At 36.8% G+C, this 24,703-nt stretch overlaps 1 protein-coding gene across 5 annotated transcripts; it reads right to left on the bottom strand.

Moving 5' to 3' along the window:
* Positions 1-272: 272 nt before the first annotated feature.
* LOC116912286 (UDP-glucuronosyltransferase 2A1) lies at positions 273-23,973 on the bottom strand. 5 transcript variants are annotated; one of them, XM_032916281.1, is made up of 6 exons: positions 23,259-23,973; positions 14,749-15,378; positions 6,475-6,623; positions 3,141-3,228; positions 2,433-2,652; positions 273-552 (listed from the first exon to the last, which is right to left on the bottom strand). In XM_032916281.1, exons 1-6 carry the CDS (start codon positions 23,971-23,973, stop codon positions 273-275), a joined length of 2,082 nt encoding a protein of 693 aa, XP_032772172.1. The 5 variants fall into 5 exon arrangements, with proteins under 5 accessions (XP_032772172.1, XP_032772175.1, XP_032772177.1 ...); XM_032916284.1 differs by lacking the exon at positions 14,749-15,378 and adding an exon at positions 5,097-5,228; XM_032916286.1 differs by lacking the exon at positions 14,749-15,378 and adding an exon at positions 5,097-5,228 and having other exon boundaries at positions 23,508-23,583.
* Positions 23,974-24,703: the final 730 nt, after the last annotated feature.

Genomic DNA, 24,703 nt, shown 5'->3' with positions numbered 1-24,703 from the left:
TGACATTCTAAAAGAACATATTTAAATTAATAGTGCCCCTGTGCCAGGAATATAAGGAAACGATAGGACCGTCATTGAAATAGCAAAGGAAAGATGAAATGTCTTCAGGAAAGTATGTTGCATCCTCCAATTTACCTCAAGCTAAGACAGGAATGGAATGATTGAAAATGGGATAAAGATAGGCGACTGGCGACTCCCTGGGTTTCCAAGTACTATTGCTACTCCAGTTGGTGCTTGACCAAACCCAGAGACCTGAGATGTCTTTCCTTCATCTAGTCCCTTTTATTCTTCTTTCCTGTCTTACCAATTTTTTGAAATACAAATAAACAACATTTTATAACCAAAAATATAGCAGATGCCATACAAGCCAGCAGGAACCCAATCACATCCAGAGAGTGGTACTGAAACCAGCTGAGGTCATGCGCTGCCACACGAAGGTGCTTGGCTCCTTTGTGACGCATGACAAACTCAATCCAGAAGACGGCTCTGTCCAGGGGCTTCACTGGCTGATCGTGGTGAATTCTTGATAGTCTCATGGCATTCTCTTTATAACTTGAAAAATGCACAAACAAACATTTGTTGTTGTTTTTTTAAAGTAAGTATGTGGCACATGTTTAACTAATCAGTTCGTTATTATAAGAGCATTTACTACAGACCTAACAATCTTAACCATCTTCTCTGACAGTATCCAGGGCCCAGCAGGCCAGCCAGGGCTACATAGTAAAACACTATCTCAAAACAAAAGAAAAGAAAAGAAAACAAAACAAAACAAAACAAAACAACAAAACAGAACAAAGCAAGACAAAACCAGATAACATCAAGGAGAGAGCTAAGTATTTGGAAGGTAAAGTATGCTTTCTCTTGAAGTTTCATAGTAAGTAGGGAGAATTAATACATTTATCTTTGGTTTGGCCATAGGGAAAGTTCTGGAATCTATCTAGACTTTATTCATAGAGATAATGGGAGCAATGTGGTTTGTGAAGAGATGTCCCATTGGTTCCAAGGCATCTGTAGGACTAGGAAAAGTGGTTAACACTTGGGTGTTCAAGAGCCACAGTGTGGGCTTATTCATGTGTGTCCTTCTTTGTGTGTGATAGTGGACAGACTATGGGCAGGTGGTAGCTGATAGAGAAGGGAGAGTGAGTTTTCTTTAAAGTTTTGGTCATGGTGTGTTAACACTGATCTAGTGGATAAATCCAAACCTATGTGCTATGGGCAGCACACATCAGACTCAGTGGTTTATTTAAAAAAAGAAGTTAGACATGTTAGAAGTTAGCATATATATATGCTCAAAGAATAAAAATATAGTTTATAAACTAAAATAAAAGAAAACAAATATATAAAATAAAATAGATCAATACAAATTAAACCACCTATTCTTTTTCAATTGCCTTGAGCTATAGTCCCTAAAAAATAATAGTTTGCATGTTCCTTCTAACAAATTTTAGCAAATAATTTTTTTATTTATAAATCAAATTCTAAGTTAAGCTTTTCAATACAAAATTTAAAGCTAAAATTGCATATTCTTGATAGAAAATATTTTAGTGGATACCAGTAAGGTTTTGTTATAAGACAGCGTAATTGATAAACATGTTAGCATAACATTTCATATCATACGTAGCAATGAAGTATGACGCAAAATTTTCTAAGCAGTTAAAATAACATCATTTACATATTAATATATAATCTTTCATACTCTTTAAAGGTTTTATGAAATCTGAGACTGTGATGCAAATATTACATACTTGTGATTTCAGGTAATATCAGTAGTAGTAGTAGGCTTGGAGTTAGTGGGAAGTTGTTTTAAATGACATGCATTTTAGTGCATGAGTGGAGTTTCTGACAGTAACTGTGGTTCTATTTTTTTTTCGCAAAGATGCTTTTCAAATCTAACATAGTCTAATAAACATTCTGGGATGTTGAGCTGAAAACAATCATAGATTTTCTTATATTTAGTAAAGTGAATCAAATCATTAGCCATTTATACCTTAGTAATGGTTTTAGTTGGATAGATTTTAAGGTCAATATTTATGGAAAATGAAAACTCATACTAAGAATTACTGATATTCACAACACATATACAGTTCCTCAATTAAGACATTTTTATAATGTTTAGGCAATAGAAATACTTAGAGGTTACTTATAACATTAATATGTGGAAATACAGGGTTAATAGTTAATTATGCATGATTCTATGCAAGAATATATATGCTGATAATATAATTGGAAAATATGTTTACTGAATATTTAAGTCCGATTTATTTTCAATTTTTGGAAATAGCTTCATTAGTTGAAAATGAAACAAGCAATATTTACATCAGTTTCTTGTTACTTGTATTAAACCAAGTTCAAGAGGATGGAGTTTTTAGAACATTCCAGAACAATGACAGCCTAACCATGTCAGCCATGGCTATACAAGATTCGGTACTTACGATGGCTCGTTGATGACTGCTCTCACAGCATTGAGCAGATCTGCACTCGTCATCGTGTTCATGTTCACCTCCACAGCTGCTCCTTTAGCCTTCATGTGAGCTATGTTGTCAGGCTGATCAGCGAACATGGGAACTCCCACCATCGGGATCCCATGGTAAATGGCCTCATAGATTCCATTTGTTCCACCATGGGTGATAAAAGCCCTGGTTTTGGGATGTCCTATTTTGAGGACAAAGGAAGGGGTGAGCATAGATTCCGTGCTCGTTGTCATCATTGAAGGCAACCTTTTCTACAAATGTTGAGCATGAGACATTGCTACTCTAGGAAATTATCCTCCCAGAGTGGGGAAATGAACTCTTTTTAGCTGTCTGGGAAGGTATTACTGAGGTAGAGATGTCTAACGTCTGATGGGAAATGAAGAAGCTCAAGATGTCTTTTTGTGCACAGGGTAACCATGGATGTTTACAACTCAATTATTTCTTCCTTAAACCTGGAGGTGAAAGACTGTGCTGCAGCTCAGTGGTGGAGTATTTGCTTTGCATGCAAAATGTCCTAGATACCCAATGCTAACACAAAAAAGCAAAACTTGAAGTAATATAAAAAAACGTAAGCAATTTCTTAGCATTGAGACAGTTGGAAACATCCAATAATTTTAAGTTTTAACTTGCTTCCTGACTACACAGAGTTTTCTGGCCCCAGAGTCTTACCAAGAAGATCATTCTGAGGAATCCAGTCAAACAATCTCGTATTGGATCCTAATGTGGCTGGTATCTTTCCTTTGTAGCGCCACAAGACCTGTGGAAGACAATGCTTTGATTTTGCAGCCAGTGGCTGAGCACAGTGTACATTCTTTAGGTCATATTTGAGAAGGGAGTTACAGATATGGGCGTTTGCAAACACAGAGTTGCAGGGTAGGTCCATAATTAGCCACTCTTAATGGATCTTACTAATGGTCAAATAAACATAGATTATTACTTTGATAGTTGTTACTGAGAAGCCATTAGGAACAAACTAGAGTACATATAAGGAGGTTTTTCTTTTTTTCTTTTCTTTTCTTTTCTTTTTTTTTTTTGTTTTTTGTTTTTAAGAGAGAACTATATTGGGCTTACCTGTAAATCACTTTTTACAAACTTATTTTTGGAGTAATGAGACAAGCTTTTAATTTCTAAATGAGAAAGACTGGAAGAGACAAGTGTAGGTATAAAGGCCCCAAGTTTTAAGATACCTATGAATATATTACCTTTGTACGATTATGTGAAAACTAACTGATACAGGGCTGACACTGGCTTAGTCCATGAATAGGAATAAATAGAATTAAATTATAGAATAACAATGATGAACTTTAACATTACCAGAGTGCTATAAATTATAAAATACATTATATTTTAAAATAACATTCAAATTTTGTTTGTACAACTCTAGAATATCCAATTTAGAAAAAATAGTATACTCTAGGACTTCTATTTCTAAAACACCTTTATTTTCATATAATTTTAATGTGATTCAGAATGTTGAAGTATAGCTTTTAGCATGATTTCGTTCTAAAGGATGTATAGTATCTTCTTTTTTTCCATTTTTTATTACTCATTTTTTTTTACGCTGAGGATTTTATTCCCCTCCTGGTCCACCCTCCTGCTGTTCCTCATCCTATATCTCTTCCTGCCCCCTGTCTCCATTAGGCTGTCCCCACCCCACTTACCTCATCAGACCTCTAACTCCCTGGGGCCCCCAGGCTCTTGAAGGTTAGACACATCTTCTCTGACTAAACCCAGACCCAAAAGTTCTCTGTTGTATATGTGTTGGAGCCTCATATCATCTGGTGTATGCTTCCTGGTTGGTGATCCAGTGTTTGAAAGATCTCAGGGGTACAGGTTAATTGAGATTGCTGGTCCTATGATAAGGTCGCCCTCCTCCTCAGCTTCCCCCACCTTTTCCTAATTCAACCAGAGGGGTCAGCAGCTTCTGTTCATTGATTGGGCACAAATATCTGCATTTGACTCTTTCAGCTGCTCCTTGGGTCTTTCTGAGGGCAGTCATGATTGGTCTCTTTTTGTGAGCACTCCATAGCCTCAGTAATGTTGTCAGACCTTGACCCCGCCCCCTTGAGCTGGATCCCCTTTTGGGCCTGTCCCTGCACCTTTTTTTCCTAAGGATCTTCTCCATTTCCATCCCTTCAGTTATTTCAGACAGGAACAATTATGGGTCAGAGTTTCGACTGTGAGATAGCAACCCCATCCCTCTCTTGATGTGCTGTCTTTATGCTGGAGGTGGGTTCTACAAGCCCCTTCTACTCATTGCAGAGCATTTCATCTAGGGTCCTCCCTTTTGAGTCCCGAGGGTCTCTCACCTTTCTTCTTAAATCATGCTGGTAAACCAAATTTCAGAAATTCAGTGTCAGTCAATCCAGATCAAATGATTCTAGAAGTGGCCTAATGTTTTCTTTTCTATCCTATTAATAGATTATAGAAGCCTATTTTTTATAGTAACTCGATAATAAAGGAAATATGAACAAATATATAAAAAAAATAGCACTAACTGTTGAAAACCATCATTAGTCATGTTCAGCAGCTGACAGGTTTTAGCTTCTCTCTACAAATACCACTACCAGTTTCAATCTACTGTCTGAAGCTGCTCTGGTCTCAAAGATCAAGGGTTTTACTGACCTTCTGAGGAATCTGGGCAAGGGCTGAGGCAATGAGATTGGCCTTTTCTTCTGTCAGGTTTTTGACCATTGACCCCAGAGAAAACACCACAACACCGTGTTCCCCTGACGTCTGGACAAACTCTTCCATTTCCTGCAAACATGACATTTGGTTGAAAATGTGTAGAATCATTAGAAGGAAATTTAGTTCACTCACAATTCTAGGTAGAAAACATGGAAATACGAGTCAAAGAAACTTTTATATTCTCCATCCCATGACATGTAAAACCAGATAGGAACTGTATGAGGAAATGTTTTCTGAAAAAAAAATATATAAGGTATATTCAAGAATGAATATGACACCAAATCACCATAGAAGGGAACAGAAAATAGGAACGTCATTTGTCTTTGCAAGTGAACATGTTATACACAAAATGTAACTGAAAGAAAATGAAGTGTTTGTTGACTTGGATGAATATTAGTGAAGCCAGTGAGCTGGACTTTTGGAATTATTATCATGGCTTGTGTGTCGTGTAACAAGGTAGTCCTAATATAATCATTATAAAACTATTATAATATTTGATTCTGTCTATTCTTGTTATTATTTTGCTTGATGTAGATGAGTCTCAGTCTGCATCAAACATTCTTTGTTTGATGTTCCCTAAAAACATCATCTAAACTATCTCTATATATCCTTAATGATATCATGTTAAAATTTACAGTAATCTTCATTATCAGTTGCTGATAGTGGTTTCATACCAATTGTTCCTATGAAAGTACAGGTCACATTGTGTCTAGTAACACACACATAAAATCTGAGAGCTATAGCTAATCCTGAAGGCTCTCAACATGTGCTTTCTCTTGCTCATCAAATCCTAAACAATTCATCAGGAGTTCTCATGGGGGCATTTTTTCTCTACCAAACAGTCAGGGAAGGTGTCACTGTGCACAGCTTTCTCAGGCGTCTGAGGAAGAGTCAGCATTTCCCTGGTGATCCATGGTGCTTTTTTTTTCCACCCCCACTGTAGTATCCACACTACAGAAAAACATTTTTAATACACCCTTTATTCCATTTTTGTTAGTTTCTTTTTTATTTTATTTTTTTTGTACTTAAAATATTCTTCTCACATAAAATACATCCTGACCACAGTTAATCATCCCCCCCCTACTTCTCCCAACTCCCCCTCCAGCTTCCCTCTCCACAGATACACTCTTTAGCTTAAATTCTCAAGTTCAAATGATCCACTACAGTTAATAGAAAAGTAAATATGAGAGCAGGCATTCTCCTGGCAGGGTGGAGTTACTCAGTAATATATCTTTGCTATTAAAGATATTAACCTTAAAGGAAAATCAGTTCTTACACCATCAAATAATTAAGATCGTCTCTGTCATAAGCCTACCTTAGGCAAAGGCTTGGCAGGTTTGCAGTGCAGTCCTCCCACAAACTCAAAATTAGGCAAATATGGACGAGGAAATTCAAAATCCCAATATGTTCGCATTAGCCAAATCTCAGCTTTCCCCATAGTCTCGCACAGTGTGGTGGGTCTTCCTGGAGAGTGCACAGAATATTGATTGGAGGAAATTAGTACTCGTATTTGCCAAGTGAAAAGGTATCATTCATTTCCTTATAAGCTATTGTAAGCTATAAATGTAGACCCCCTGAGATTCTTATCACGACTTATGTCAAAAGAGGAGGACAGTGAAAACTAGAGCATTTAAAGACAGTGAAAGAGGGTAACAGTGTAGCTACAAATGACTGATGAATTTCACAGTTTCTTCTCTCTAATAACTTGCCACCTTTCATTGCTCTCCAGTCTCCAGTTAGGAACAAATTTCTACTAAACACTGTTATTTTGGTTTCAGAATTATGCTGGAAGATTTCCATTATGTAAATAATTCATCATGTCATGGGGTGGGGCAATCTGATTAATTTTCTGAATACAATACACTTTGGGATATGAGATACAAATGTAAGGATCACCAATACATGTCTTTCAACTTACCTTTAAGAAAAAAACTGAAACAAGAAAAATATCAAATTATATTTTCAAAAGCTAGAGAAGACAACTATATTGAAATACTATTATTAGGTGATTCTACACAAAAAAAGCATGAGCTGCAGGTGAGAAAAGAAACATTCAATGAGAATCTTTTTATGTGAATCTGTTGATCTTGTGCAGGCAGGGTAGATATCATTTTTAAAGGTTGTCATTTAGTAGTTTTGACACTTGCATGGCATAGTCAGGTTCACTGGCTGAGGATACTGAGCTTGAAATTTGCATGCAGTGCATTAAAACCATGTCGAATCTCACCCATTAAAGTGTTCGTATCCCTTACTTACTTTTCATTATATGTGCTTCGTCCAAACTTTAGACAAGTTTAGTAGATGAATTTTATATTCATACATTTTAGATTTAACAAACAATTATTTACAAATAGTTGTTTAATTCTATGTTAAAGCATCCATACATCGATCTTGGAGATGATGTAGTTGGTAACATGTTTATCTTATATCTAGAATTTTTGAGATTTTATGCCTAGAATTCTATATAAGTGGTAAATGCTTATAACCTCAGTTTGGGGGATTTAAACAGAAATGAATATGTAGGATGATGTCATCATACAGGTGAGGCAGGTACAGGATAGAACAAGGCCTGTCATTGGAGGAGAAGGAAGGAAGGGCGGGAGAAAAGTTTGAAGGAAGAGGCGGAGACTGGAACGGAAGACAGGAGGGAGGGCAGAGAAGCCACTGCAGAGAATGAACATGGAGGCTGATGTTAAGATTCCATGTTGTAGCTTTACAGGTCATTATGAAGGTTCTTAAGGGATGGATGTGTACAGGGCTTTTTATGTCTAGATGGGCAATTATATCTTATCAATTGGATCAGAGGTTATTATGTTGTGTGTTCTTTCAGGTGCAGATTTAAGTGTAGGAGAGTGTGTGATGGCTAGTCTGGGCTGCCCCAGAATTGGGATGTATGCTTCTGGCAAGATATCTACCAGATGGGTTGGGGATTTAGCTCAGTGGTAGAGCGCTTGCCTAGGAAGCACAAGGCCCTGGGTTCGGTCCCCAGCTCCCCCCCCCCAAAAAAAAAGTCTATCAGATATCGTGGGGCACTGCAGTGCCAGACCTAAAGTGGAATAAAGGATGGCATTTTATTTTTATAATTTTTCAACAACATGAATACTTGGAATTCATTTGCTAGCCAAATTAGCAAAATTGGTGGAATCCAAGCTCAGTGGACTCTCTCTTAGTAAGTAAAGCAATAGCAATATGAGGAGACAGCTGATAGCCTCAAGCTTCCACACACACAACCTCACACACAGGCACACATATACCCGCACAGACCCAAAGCAGTGAAGAGGGGTTATAAATATGAAGTTCTTGTAAAGAAAATTGACCAAATATTTACACTTATTGGCAAATACTTTCTTAATGTATATGTTTAAAGTCCTAGGGGTGAAGAATAATTGTACATATGAGAAGATCAGGGAGTTTGCTGTGATATTGTGTCTACTAGCAATGTTAGAAGCTGCACCATAGGTCTCACCAACATGAGTTGAACAAGGACAACAACAGACACATCAAACTGGGCAGTGGAATGACCCAGAGGCCTCAACCTTAAACAACTGTAGGTCATATTAAAAGTGAGAGAAACAGTCTTTCCCAGAGAGGAACACACCAATGGGTTATCCTTGAACAAGTGGTCATCCATGAAAACATATGTTCAAGTAATATTATGGAGAACGAACACATTGTGTGTGTGTGTGTGTGTGTGTGTGTGTACATTGTGTGTGTATTATAATGAATAAAAAAAGGCCATCAATTTGAAGGAGAATAGGAGGACATATATGGAAGAAATTTAAGGAAAAGCAAAACTGGGAAACTGATAAATAATATAATAATAACAAAAAGAAATAAATTTTAACAGTCATAAGTACTCTAAATTGAATTTATCTATATGTATAAGAAATAGTTTACCACATACAAATTAATAATTATGATATACCAAGTTGACATTTAAGAATTAAAATATTGTGATTAAAAATATATTCTAGTAGATTTGGCTTTCATTCATAGCTTTTGTGTGTGTTGACAACATCTATTCTATTTCAAGTTATCACAAAGCTGGTGGGAACTTCATACTTCCCAGTTGCTAGAAGAATGAAATATTGTGCTTTGTCATGCTGCTTGCAAAGTGGCAGTATTGCCATGTTATTTATAGGTAGGTCTATATTATAGACTCTATCATCTCATCTAGTAAATTCTCAGTGACCTCATTCTCACTGGGCACATGCATTCTTTCAAAGTTCAATACAGTACATTTGAAGTGCTGTGATCTGAGAAGATACTCTGATGTCAGAACTGTCAGCCCTGTCCACTCTCTGCAAGATCCTTGAGAAGAAGCTTTAGGTTGAAGCAATAGCCCATATCCTGGTGACACTGCAGGGCTTTGTCACAGAAGCTGCGATCAGCACAGCAGAGCAACAGCAGAGAATCTTCATGGTCCTTTCTGAGAAGCCGCTTCTGTGGCTCCCCACCCCATTCTGCAGAGGTTGAGTGCTGAATTGAAGTGGCAATTTAAAATATGAAGCAAATCACACACTAACTTCCAGAGTTGCAAAAGCCCACAAACGGGGAGAAATCTGTCAGTTGTTGTCTATATACAGCACCTATAGACCTTATAGGCAGCTTTAGGCTCATGAAATTGGACCAATAGACATTTAAATTTCTTCTGTGATGCCGTGCATCCAATTGTCTCTTCCTCCAGAGCTCTGGTATTGGAAGTGTCTGCCACTGAACCTTGTGTATTTATGTGGATTCTGGTGATCAGTATTAACCCCCCTTACTTGTTAAGCTGGCTTATTACTAAGCAATCGCACCAGCCCTCTTGTGATCGTGTTCATTTGTAGAAGGATTTCTAAGATGACAGGTAAACGTGTTAGTCTATGGTGTTTATCTTAATAAACTAGTTAGTAGTCTCAGAAAATGCAAAGACAATGCACAATGAATTTAAAGATATGACTGAAAGGACAAGGTATTTTAATAACATTGAAAATATGACTTGAGTTCTTTTTTTTTCCACATGAAAGGTTTAATGAGAGAAGAGTAGAACAAGAGAGGAAAAGTGGCCGGCCATGGGCACGTGGGGGTGGGGTGGAGGCAAGATCAGAGAACAAAGAGCAAGATGGGGAAAAGAGGGTGAGAGAATAACAGGGAGTAAGAGAGATGACTTGAATTCTTACGAAAAATAATAACCTTTCTTTAAAGTTATGCTTTATTTTGTGTTCTGTTCCCATAACAAAGTTCATATATATATGAAGTAAATCAGGTTGGCTCACTTTGGGAGGTTAAAATCAGGCAGCAACATGGGTTTTAGGATGAGGGACTTCTGGCTACATCAAAACACAGAAGATGTTTGGATGGCTGACTCATGCGAATGTGAGAAAGCAGCCACTCTAGGAAGATAGGTATGGCAATGAAGAACAGTTGCCATGTGAACTGGAAAGGAATGGTACTGTCATATTCCTGATATTCCTGTCCCATTGCCTGCTAGGTGAATAGAGGTGATCATCTTCCTTTGTAAGATGCCATCCTGATGATGCAGGCTTTGGGATGAGTTCTCTTGGATGTATCCTTATACCCACTCTGTCCCTTTAAAGCATGTATGGTAGTCTTTAACCGCAGTCCAGCTCTCTACTTTTCCCATAAAGAATAGAAGGAAAACATTATAATGGGAACTCTGTAGGAAACCTCTTATTTTCAGAATAATAATATAAAAATAGTGCATTTACATTCTTCCGCTATGAGTTGATTCACACTGGACATCTCTATCATTATAAAGAAAACCACATGATTCCCAGGAAAAGGCATTGCGAATCACCAGTTTCAGACAGTGTACTCCCAATCAAACTATTTCTATCCAAAGATGTTTACTAGGCGAGTGGGTGGGCTCTGTGGGTACATGCATTCCCCTTCCAGCTTACAGATGTGAATTCAATCCCAAGGACTTACCCACGGAGAAACAGATCCCTAACCTAAATTACAACCTCCACCAGCACTCCATGGCGTATGTCTACACACACACACACACACACACACACACACACACGTACACACACATACACATACACACACTCAATCACTCACACACACACTCACTAACACACTCATTCATACAGAGAGAGAGAGAGAGAGAGAGAGAGAGAGAGAGAGGAGAGAGGATGTTTAGTAACATAGGGAACCAAAATGGACATAAGTATTTAACAATCAGCATCTCAAATGATAGGATTTGTAAATCTATATCATTATCCCATTATGTAAGAAGTTGAGAACTTTTATTTGCAAAGCTGTTCACGGGCATTATATGACTGTTATGGCTTACTTTGAGAGGAAAGACTTAGTACCTGCCATAAGTCATACTTTGAAGATTTTTGCTTTTATATTTAACTCTTACCATAACACAGGGTAATAGTTTGAAAAAAAAAGTTTTAATTATCTTCAACTAACCTCATGCTTTATTTGACAATAAAACATGCAGTTATTATATCAAGGAGGATTACAACTTACCAATTTACTACTTCCAAAGATATATAAAAACTCCATGGTTAACCTTCTTGGTCAACTGAGTGAATCCCCTCATGACCTCTATGTGTCTTATACTCACAGAGTGAGTCTTTGTGTCCATCTTTTGAAAGTTTTTTATGACTCATTTTGATCAGATTTACCTCTTACCCAACTCTTCCCAGATATACCCTCGCCAACACTATCCCAACCTTTTGACCTATTTTGTTTTTTCAATTTTCAAGATCAATATCCTTAATATTCTTAAATGTCTAGCCTTCCAGGAGAGTTTGAAGAGTTACTACATCCTCAGCAAAAACTATTTCTCCCTTTCCTAGTAGCTAATAATCGTCAATGGCTCTGGGTTATAGGTATGATTTCATGACCACTATTGTGCACAAATTTCATTCAGTTTTTGCTTGCACGGGTTTTGTTCATATTGTTGCAATTACTTTGTGTTCCTATGTGTAGGTGCCCTGCTGTGTCCAGAAGACGCTTTTCCATGTAGTCATCCATATGTCTCTGTGTATGTACATATGAGGTTACCACAGCCCCTGTGTTCCTCTCTCTATTTATATATGAGGTCATGCATTTCCTCTGCATATGTATGTACCTATGAGGCCGGTTTCAGCTGTTACTTCCTAGGTAAAATTTAGTTTTTATTGTTGTTGTTTCAATTTTCCAAATGGACTAGGCTGGGTGACCAACAACCTTGAGGGAACTGGTATTTACAAGTAGACACAACCATGCCTAGCTGTTTTTATTGTTTGGTTATTTGGTTTGTTTTATGGTTTTGTTTGCTTTGTTTTTGTTTTTTAAATATGTGTACTGGGAATTGAACTAAAAATTTTCTTTTTTTCTAGGCAATCACTTTACCTAACAAGCTATGGTGTTACACCTTCTTTTGCAGATATTTATTAGCAAATTTTTATGTCCAGATCCTCACCAGAGTAAGATCATGGCTCTGCCATTAAAGAGTTAAGGAACAGTGTGATGTAAAAAATATTTAAACTAACTTTTTACAAGTGATAGAGTGCATTCACACACATATACTTCTGGAGTCCAGTGAAATTATTAACTCAATTTACAGAGAGAGAATAAAGGATGCTGACTGAAAGCTTCATTAAATCAAATGCCTCAATCCAGACCACACAAGATGGATCTCTACCCCAAAACTAACATCATTTCCGAAACCTTCAGTATCATACGGTTTAAACGTCTACATTAAGGGAGGTGCACAGTCACTTTATACAGTACTTACAGCACACAGTATGTCCTGCAAACATGAACGATGAACGGCATTTATTACACATGTATCAAAGGCTGAGAAATGACCATGTGGATTATGCTGAAATCTAAATCAAAATGTGTGTTTGAGGAGCTTGAGAGATGGCTCAGCAGGTAGTAACTTACAGTGTTCTCTCAGAATGCCCAACCTCAGTACCCAGCATCGATGTCACGTAGCTCGCAATCTCTTATAACTCCAGCCCCAGGGGCATACTATTCTAGCATACATGGACACACACACACACACACACACACACACCCTTCCATTTAACTATACACACACACACATTAACTTGAAAATGAAAAACATCTAATGAAGCAGTTCTAAGGCATAATGTGTTTAAAATGCCTTCAAAACAAATCCTAAATTGCATTGTATGAAATATAAAAATGAAACTTTTACTCACGATTTTCTAGTTACCAGATCATCAGAGATCATGTGAAATTTTTTAATTAGCCTTCATATTTTACCTAGTATACAGGACATGTAGAATGCCTTCCCTCTATAAAATTTTATGAAGAAATCAAAGCAAATTCGCATGGAAATTTGGATAGAGGGCTTCCAACAGACACACAGAAAAGCACAACATAAATGATTTTGCCTGGGAGAGGAAGAGTTAAAGTCAAGTAGAATTTCAGGACTTATGTCATGCTGTGGTTAACAATTCCTTTTAAGCCAGAAACACTTTCAACACAAGCAAAACCCTCAGCATCCTTGGACCCCTGTTCAAATGTTACTCTTAATTTTGATAACCCCCCCCATAGCCTCTCTGAATAAGTACAGGAAAACATCAGTTTTCTTGTTCTACTACATAGCATATGTCATGGGTTAACATATGTGCATATAGGTGACATATAAGTAAATATTTGGTTGTTTTGTATAAATATACATTGTTATACATGTGATGAATTATTAACTTCGAATGCAAGCTCTAAGGGGGTGATCTTTGTCTGCTGTGCTGGTTGTATTTTCTATACGCAGGAATTTATTAGCCACCTATTTCATATTCAGTAAACATTCCTTTAGAGAAAGAAAAGGAGAGGAAAGGAAGAAAACGAAAAGGAGGTAGAAAGGATGAAAAACTGGATAGAGGAAAATGTTTTGCACCTAATTTCTTCAAGAAAATCTCACTGGCCTCCTCCAGTGTTACTCTGTGTACTAATTAATCCTCCTGAGTATTAACAGAGCTGGAGGAAAGTCATTCAGGAAAGAAAAGAAATATGGAAGTAAATCTCACAAGAGTCAGAAAGAGAAGCAATAGAAAACATCATCCAGAACTGTCTTCTCAGTTAGCATTGGTTTACGGGATTGGTTCTATATGGAAGCTTTAAGACTAGACACATAGAAGACAGGGAAGCATTGCGAGGAGAGAGGGTGAGCACCCCTGAGATATCTAGGATGTACATGTGAGTTTCCCAGTGATGACCTTTTATGTTTCTGATATATTTTTGCAGATAAAGTCTGAGGATAAAGACAGAGAATATATATTATCGCAATACCGACCATTTTGTTCATATGGCTACTATCATATTTTACCTTAGTAAAGTGCGTTTTATTGGTATTTGAAAGTTTATTTAAACATGGGTAAGCTACTAATTAAAATAAGAATAGTTTCTTTCTGGGGAATGATCACTGAATACAAATGTATAACACCAAATCATTTTTGAGGAACTTTCTTAAACAAAAGCAGTAACTAAAGACTTGTAGAGATCTAAGAAGTATGTTCAATCTATTCCGGCTCGTCCGGTGGTATAGATAACTTTAGCTGAGTAACAGGGAAGGTATCTGTGGTCATCAATGGGAAGAGGTGTTAAGACTCACCTAGAACTCTGCTGTAGTATGAATTCCATTCTCCCCAGTAGGACTTAAATATATAGTCTTGCAGAGAATAAGAAATGGTGTTCTTAACCCTTTCACCAAAAGTCATCTGGTCAGTGAGCTCTGACAGGGCTGCAGGTACGTACGAGACTGGTGTGGGAATTTTCCCACAATGCCTCTCCACTGTAAAGGCCGGAGAGAAACGCAGGGTATACACAAAGGGAATTCCCAATTTCAGAGCCACCAGCTCTCCACACATTGTTACTGGGTCAGATATTAACACATCGAAGCCACCTTTTTGAAGTCTTGCCATTAGAGTGGAATTCTTTAGTACACCGTCACAGATCTGCTTATTGATTTTGTAGAAAGCAGCAAAGAGCTTTCCTAGTTCTTTGTAGAAAGTCCACATCGTGAGAGGCGTTGGCCTGTGATCCAGCCACAGTGCTATCATATGCTCAATTATTTCATCTATCTTGCTTCTTGTGTAGGAAACCGGTATCTCTTCAAAACTTATAAAGACATCAGGACTGGAGTTGATGAATAAAGTTTCTGATGCAGCCAGTACAGTCACACTGTGATTTCTTTGAACCAACTCCTCAAGAAGGATCTTAATATTTAGCCAATGGCTGCCGTCTGAAGGCCAAATTACCACATTCCCGCTGAGAACGATTTCAGTCAGAGCCAAAGGAAAAATAAGCAGCTGCAAAACCTTCTTAATCATGGTGACATCCACTGTAAATGACTGGCTACTGTGGCTCTTTTAAGATGGAAAAAGAAAAATTCAATGCATTTAGGTAGATTTCAGGTAAATTAGTTACACCCATTCATAGGCCCATTGTTATATAAGAAGGAACTTATAAACGTAATATACATCAATATGATTATGGTTTGGATAGAATCTTGTCCGAATGTAAAGGTGAAGCTATGAAAGGTGCATCTGTGTATTCTGTGACACCAGATCCACTTTGTAAAATTATATATCTTCATTATAAGGCATTCCTGTCCATTTGACCCTTTCACATTGTGTGTCCAATGTTATTTCTTTCTTTTCATTGAGAACTACAGTTGAGTTTTATTGCATATCCTAAAACTAATATGCAAAGTTTGTTCAACTGGGATCATATTTTCAAATTCATATGGCTCACTGCTGAACTGGCATTCTCACTCACATTTATTAAAAAAAAACTGAAAAAAACATCCACATACTGTAGACTTCCTCCAACTACTTTTAGAAGTTTTAGAATGAAGGGAGTACATTAATTCACTTTATAAAGAGAACGGCCCTTTTGTTCTGAGTGATTCATCTTTCTTACTGCTTCCTTGTTACAACTGTTTTTTCCTCCATATAGGATCTTTTAAAACAATTCACAACACAGTCCCTTGAAGGCTTTTGAAGTAGGGTCTGTTTCACACGATCTGTTTGGAGACTAAGCGAGAGGAACCCAGGAGTACAGTAAGTCCCAACCGAAACCAGTATATCCTTTGAAGGTTTTGAGATGCTGGAGAAATGTCTGGGCTGCCTCGGTTCTCACTTTTCTTCGGTGTAAATGAAGACCACAAAACTAAGATTGGATTGCTTTGTAAGTTAGCCCTTCTCTGCAGAGCGATCACGAAACCTGCCTCCCTCAGAGCAATGGCATAATACTCTTAATAGTTTTACAGATTTGCCCAGGGTTAAGAGATTAAAAAGTCCCGTGATTAAAGATCTAGCTTTAGACCCAGGTGAACCGAGGTTTAGAGGTACCACCTGCAGTTCTGAAAGTCTCTAAACTGAGCAAAGGCGATTACATAACGATGAGACGTGCGCATCATCAAGACGCTAGAAATTAAGGCGCGAGAACAAACAGGATGATAGACAGGATAAAAAGCAAAGTTAAAAACTGAACATTCAAAGTCAGTTACTCCTGAATTCTGGGCCCTTCTCTGACCAGGAACAAAGAGAAAGGGAAACTTGGGAAAGATATGTCAGAATTGTCATTTTTATAATCTCTGCGGAGACACCTCCAACTTAGAGACAGCTGTCGTGATTTTGCAGCCAGTTCAGCTTCGTTACACAGAAGCCAGAGGATAGTTTGAAGCATCTGACATTGCTGGCCATAAAGAATGTCATTTGCAGGGCCGCTAAAGTACTTGGGAGTTTAAAATAGGGAATTTTCGGAGTCAGGGGACCCCTGACAGACAAAACAATAATTGAATTACTCTGCGATGAAGAGCTGTTGCTTTGGTTAACATGGAAGCCGACATTGGTTTTTCTAGATATCATACATGGGTGGTAAAGAGTTTATCTTCATGAGTGTTGCTTTGGGCATTTGAGATATTTGTTTCCTAATTTCAGATATTGCCAAAATGTTTAACAATATTGCATATTCAAAACATGGAAGTATGTTATATTTGTGGAAGCTTGCAAGTATTAACTTATGAACTTAAATTTCCATAAATGGCAAAAGAAGAGCATATCTAATTTGTCTGATTTAATAATGAAAGTGGCATTTGGCAGATAAAATTCTTTATTGATTTCTAATAATTTATTTTACATTAATTATTTAGTCTCTATGAGTACCTAGTTCAAATAAACATCTGAATATAGAATTTAGTTAAATAGCTTATTGTTATTATTTCATATTTCTTAGATTATTTATATATGTTGTACTGTATTATATAATTATATATAGTATATAATCCTGAAAATATAAAAGATGTTCCTTTAAATTCCTGTTTGTTTCCTGGTGCTCAGAATGTAAAACTCATAACAGTGTATAGTAGATTTCACATATTCCACGGACATGAAATTTTATATTATTTTCTTTTTAAAATATTGCACAGTTTGGGTGGTGTTTTAGAAAGTACTCTAAAGATAAAAATTACCTGCTTTAAGTTTGAGCAATCATACTTGAAATACGTAGATGCTTTTTCTTATTTGCAGCTAGAAACTGTTCACAGAAGTCACTTAGAGCCAGAAAATTATCCCAGACAACAAGCCTTATACATCAGAGAGCTATACCTTAAGGAATTATGAATAGCATAGTAACAGCGCAGGCAATTAAGTTGCATGCAGCAAATTAAGAATAGGCAAAAGACAGAGTTACAAAGTTAAAAAAATAAGAATGTCCAAATAAAACTATGTTGACTGATAAATTTCTATCTTAAATTTAAATTGAAAGAAAAAAAATTCTGGAATCTGGTGTAGTAATACCTCCAGTGGGCTCCTTTTTGTTCAGGATTGCTTTAGCTAGTCAGGCTCTTTGTGATTTCATATAAATTTTAGTTTTTTTTCCTTTCTATTTCTGAGTAGAATTTGATGTGGAGTTTGATTAGGACTGCATTCAATCTCTAATTTGTTCTTGGTATCATGGTCCTTTACTCAACATTAATTCTGCTAATCCATGAGCATAGGAAGTCTCATCCTTTAGTGTTTTCATTTATCTCTTTCTTTAGATATTCAAAGTTTTCATTGAAAAGTTCTTTCAGTTCCTAAGTTAAGTTCTTTTTTTGGTATATTTTTGAAGTCACTATGAACTGTAGTGTGACTCCTTTCACAGCATGCTAGTTATCGGAATATACTAGACACTATTTGCTATATGAGGCTATTTATTTTTGTAAGTTGGTTTTCTTTAATGATGAAATTGCTGATCATTTTTATGTTTTCTGCAGGAATTTTTAGGAACTTTTATTTATTATATCATCTGCAAATAGCCATAACTTGGCTCATTTTCCTATTTGTATTCTTCAATTTCTTCATTGCTTTTTTTGCTCTAGCTAGGGCTTCAAACACAACATTGAAAAGAAGCAGAGATAGTGGACAGGCCTCTATTTATCCTGATTTTAGTGAGTTTTTGGTTTTAGTTTTTGTTTTATTTTTGTCCATTTAGAATGATGTTGGCCATGGGTTTATTATGTTGAGATATTCCAACCTCAACTGAAACAACTGCAATGCAATCTACAACCAAGGCTCAGTGAAAATCAAGGAAGAGAGAGGGGAAGGGGAAGGTTGCCAGAGCAGGGGTTCGAGGACACCTCCTACTAGACATTGTCCCCTAGACACAACAAGAAAAATGCACCCATGAAATCTCACCAATATCGTTGCTTAAACAAAAACAGATTTCAACAACCTCAACGGACATGCCAGTAATACAGACAGGGATAATTCTTTATGTTCTTGCATTAGATGAAGATGTGGCCAACAGCTCCTAGGATAATAAGAACTAGTTTCCTTCACTGAGGATTATCTGCCTTGGTTTACAAATCCCAAGTATTGAGCTCTGGACACGTGCACATGTAAGCAGAGCTAAGTAAACTCAGTCAACTTTATATATACTTAAATACATATATGTGCATATAATATAACAACTGACTCTGGAAAGGAGAGGGCAGTCAGAAGAAGTAGAAGGGCAAGAGAGAGGAGGGGATAATACAATAAAAGCATATAGAGTTATCAAAAACAAAACAAAAGTGTAAAAATAAAATAGTACAGGAGTCTTTAATTTGAATACTACTTTTAAGCTATTACTATTTGACTTTATGTTAATCTGCCTGGTATTTTGAAACCTTAGTACTTTCACCTATAATAATGATATTATTATATTGCTTTGAAGTGGAGTAAATTAGTTTGAGAGATGCGTTGCAAAGACAAAAATAGATATGAAGCCTTTCCTACCACACCTAGGAACTGCCTAAGTTAATTATTGCTAGCTACGATTACTATACAGATCAATGAGGTTTAATGAAAGAGTCATGACAGGGAGAAACGGGTAGTTTTGACCTGGGGAGATCCAATTCCTAGCAATTAACAGAGATTAAGGACCCACTCTGTGGTTTTCATTACATTTCTCCACAGAGAAGTAATATCTGGGAAATTTTGCACATTTATTTTCTCAGCTGTGACAACTTGGGACCCGAACGGGAGCTCTTAAAGAAACTTCAATTGGAGCACAGGAGCTTACAGCAGATAACAAACGCACGTGACCCTTTGGTCACATCCACGGCCTCCGTCATTTTCATCACTGTTCACCAAAATGAGTTACTTGTGCCAGAGTGCTAGTATTTTTAATTCTTACCTGATCTTTTAAAACGGAGTGTTCATGTCCCTCAGATCACCAGATTACTATGTCTGGGTGAAAAATACGAACTTATATAGACATTCTTCATCAGAACAAGGGTAATTCAGCTAGCAACATGATGCTGTATATCAGGATCACATTTAAGAACATCTACATAAAGCCTCATTATTTTCTCACTGAGCAAATTGTTAAGAAAGATTAGTCTCTCCTGCCTCGAGTCTAGAATCGTGTGATTCTATAATTAGCACTAACTTGAAAGCAAAGAACAATGGTCTTTGTGATTCTGAAACTCCATCCTGGGAAAGGTTACGTGACAAATGATCTCACAGGTATAATAGACAGTATAGGAATTTTGAGAATTATGATTGTGAAATACTTTTAATAATAGGAGTGAAGGTATTAAGATGGTGTGACCCAAAAGATACTAAAGAGTACATTCTTCTCTCGCATTAAATGAGCTGCCGTGCACATGAAGATTCCTTGTTTTCTACAGGTCTGAAGACACAATGGAGCTTTGACCAACTTCAGAGCTTCATTTCTCCAAGAACTCTCTGCCTTTTTTTGCCTCTCTTCATTTTTTAAGCACTTATTTTGTCTGTGCTACGTGGCCCATCTCCTTGAGTCTCCATAGCTTCACAATGTAGGCATCAGTTCTATCCTTATTTTCTCTAACTATCTCTAGAAGGACTAGGTTGGCATATACAGGCTAAAATAGATCAACACTTTACAAACCATGGGTCAAAGGTAAACAAAGAAGAAGTTAATACCTTTAGTTAGTACAGGATAAAAAGTTAAAAATGGCACCCCAGTTTTCAGTCATGTTCATCGACCTTTAGTACCTTCTATTTGCATTCAGAAGTCATTTGTGAATATTTATTCTGACTAATAGGTATACATTTACGAGTATTTTAGATTAGGTATTTGAAAGAACTCGGGGCTCGACGTGTGATTACAAAGAAACCTCTAGTTTTCTTTCTGAGGTTCCTGTGAACCATTGGCTTGCTCTCTCTATTTTGTCATTTTCAAAGGATACTTGATGTCAACCAATACTTTCATTCATTAGCAAGTAAGCTTTGCTAGACCATACAAGAACTAACTGGCAAACACTGCCACTTCTCCATTTGGACACAATGATGTTCATTACTAATAAAGATGAGTGAAAGCACAAACTCAAATTTGATGTTCCAAAAGAGATCATAAACTTCAGAACACTGCAACAAGACATATGTCTCATCGAATGTGTGATTCATTCCTTGTTTGTCTCATCCTCACTGATAACTGTTCTATTTGGTGCATTGTATCAGGATAACAGAATAAAATATCGACATCTAGAATCCACTACCTATAAAACGAATCACCAACATTACATATTTCGAAAGTATTTTAGGCACCTTCAAATATATTTTCACCACGAAAATCCACTGCTTGATTTTAAATCATTTGGTTTTTTTTTGGCAAATCCAGAAATATGTTATGTAACAAAAAAGAAAAATAGCAAGCAACCTACATGTGATGGGAAATCAGGAAACATGGAAAAAAATATAGTGTCAAAAAACAAATATTATTTTTATATGAGTGGTACTCCAAACTCTAACCATTGCCTTCTTTCTGAAATATTATTCTGTTTTAGTCATTATGTATTGCTCTTTTGCCAGATCTTCTACAAAGCAATACGTACATAAAAAGGAAATACATTATTACCACTGCCAAATTTTCTTTCTTTTATGATAATTATCTCAATTAGCCATGCCATTTATAACTTCCTGAGACCAGAAATACTGAACCTATTTAATCTTACATCTTTTATGAGTCTTCCCAAAGAATCCACCAAGCTTAAGTAGATGTATCTAGTAAGCTAATACAAATTGGATATGTAGTATCTTTCAGTTTGTAACAACTGCATATTTATGATTTTTTATTATTTCTTCAAACATGCCTGCTAGAAATGAGATAAATGAAATGTGGGTGAAAATGGGCAATATTACTTTTCTGTCGTCACACAATTGTAGGCTTGTACTGTGTGTCAACAAACTGTTAACAGTGTTATTATATACTATCTTTGTATATGATTTTTTTCTCCTGTTTTAGTCATCTTCTCAACACATGCTCTTGCCATACTTTTTTTGGAGGATGGAAGTGATACATATTTAAGACTGTCTACTTGGTCTCTGCATCTATCCAGACATTTTGGTAAAACATAAATTTTGTCAAAACAAACCCCTCTAAACACTTCCAAGCTGAAGTTTAGTATAATGTACAAAAAACTATTAAAATATATATTGAGGATTGGGAGAGACTGTTCATTAGGTAAGATGATTTGATGAAGAAGCATAAAGGCCTGAGTTCACTCACTTTGATAACATTTATGAATATGACCACATATGTCAGTAACCCCAAAACTTGCGAACAAGAGTGTCATCAGAGCTTGCTGTTCAAAGAAAGTGTTCAGAGACAAATGGATAAGGCACAGGGTGACAGAGCAGCAAGGCCAATATCTTCTTCCAGACTCTGACATGAACAGGCACATACTTTTGCATATGGACACATATGCCAATACACACACACACACACACACACAAACACACACACACAAACACACACACACAAACACACACACACAAACACACACAGAATTAACAACCCTAACAACACACCAATTTTTTTCTTATCTCCCACCTCTCATATCGACCTACACTGATAATATATCACATGTGAAACCTAGAAAATGTTAGGTTAGTTTTGATTTCTAACTTGAGCATATATTTGCCGGCATAACTAAGAGATAATTCACTTCAAAAACATTCATTTCTCATCTGCGACATCTGTGCTTGATGCCTCCCACTTTACCTCATTACAGTGGTAAGCTCTGTTCTAAGTCAGTGTTTGATGAATGTTAGGAAACCCATGGAGAGTAAGCCTAAACATCAGAGAGAAGTCAATGACTTCTTGACTCTGAGACTATCTGTTGGTGCAGTGATGCTATCATAAACAGGTTGTGAATAGACAGCTTCCATAGGTGCTCACCAAATACCCTATACTTTATTAAGCGCTAGTTAGAGACTATGTGTACATAAGGAAAAATGTATAGATGTTGGACTATAGAACAGAAGACTTCTGAAAAAACGTAATTTCTCCCAGATACATTGGCACAAAACAGAAATTTCTAGGGAAACTTTATTCTTGTGTTAGTGCTAAACAAGGTTTAGTTTTACTTAACAATCCAACTTATTTGTCAAAGATTTTATCCATCTAATAGTTGAAACCTTAAACCCATAAAATTAGCAAATTGGTCTGATAATTCTGCAGCCTAAGCTTGTTTAAAAATAGTCTCTCCCTCTTGTATGCGATAAAGCTAGACTCCTATGCAGACTTTAAATTATAGACTTACACAATCAAAGATGAGTCTATTGGAAGCCTTGCTTCAATTCAAATGATAAAATGAAAATGACTACATACCTAAGGCTTTACTGTAATAGGAATCCCATTGCTTCCAAAGAGTTTCAAACATGTAGTCCTGCATTCGGTAGGAGATAAAGTTCCTTACTCGGTCAGCGAAGGACATCTGGTCTGTGAGTTCTGACAAGATTGCAGGAACATAGGAAGGAGGAAACGGGACTTTTCCACAGTGCTTTTCCACTGTGGAGGCAGGCGAAAACCGCAAGGAATAGATAAATGGAATCCCTAGTTTTAAAGCTACGATATCGCCACACGGAAATACTGGGTCTGACAACAGTACTTCAAACTTTCCTCTCTGCAGCTTGGTCATCAGCTTTTCATTCTTAAGAACGCCATCACAGATCCCTCTGGACACCAGGTGGAACTCCTCGATGACTTTGGCCATTTCCTTATAGAAAGTCCAGATAGTTGAAGGAGACGGCCTGTTTTCCAGCCACGTCAAAACAAAGTCCTTGATCACGCTTTCGATTTTTTCCTTGCCGAAGGGCACTGGATATATTTCGAATGTCAGAGATGGGCTGACCGACGGTGTGATGAAAAGGGCCCCGGATGCAACAAGGACAGTCACGTTATGCTCTTTCCTTAGGAGTTCGTCTATTATGATCTTAACATTTAGCCAGTGACTGCCTTCCATTGGCCAGATGAGAACATTCCCGCCAAGACTCATTCCTAGGAGACTTAGCTGAAGAGACCACAGCAGAATGTTCTTCAACATGACTGGTTTGATGTAAACTTCTGAAAATGTGGAACAAACAAATTTCTCTACTTTCCTGAAGGAAAAAAAAAAACAAAAATAGGACTCGCCTTTAACTTACATAATTGATATTTTAGAAATCCCTTCTCTTCCATATGTTATTAGCAGTGATAGATTCGTGTTTAATGGAATCAGGTTTAAAGTAAGGTGTCTGGCCTTTCGTTGTGATTCCTACTTTTTGATCCTTCTGAATTTGATCTTTTAACCATTTTTTTAAAAACATATCCTTTTTGTTGATATTTTCTCCTTAAACTGATTAACTCCTTGTACTCTTGACGCTACCTTCAAGCCTAGATAATGTCAGTGGGGAAGCGCTAGAATCTACTCACATATGTAAGGACCCTAACAGTAAGTGTCATTTATTTGTTTATTTATTTATTTACTGGCCTTAGTAAGTTCATATGCTTACATTACTAATGATAAAGCTCTTGTTTTAATGATATAATCATGTTTATGACAAAAGCATAATATTAAAGTCAAATGCACATGGTACATTCATATTTATTAATACTCTACCATTACATTGGAGAAATTATTTTTAGAATTACTGAGAGAAATATAAGTGAATAAAATATGCGCTAAAAGATATGCAATGGGCAATGAATGGTCTCTGGGGAACAGGCTCTATTTGAAGAGGTAATTGCTTATTCAAGAGCAACCTGACAAAGTTACATTGGAAATCAAGCTAACC

The sequence above is a fragment of the Rattus rattus genome, chromosome 11 (assembly GCF_011064425.1).
Source record: "Rattus rattus isolate New Zealand chromosome 11, Rrattus_CSIRO_v1, whole genome shotgun sequence".
NCBI classification, from domain to species: domain Eukaryota; kingdom Metazoa; phylum Chordata; class Mammalia; order Rodentia; family Muridae; genus Rattus; species Rattus rattus.
This window is presented reverse-complemented; position numbering and strand designations above follow the sequence as displayed.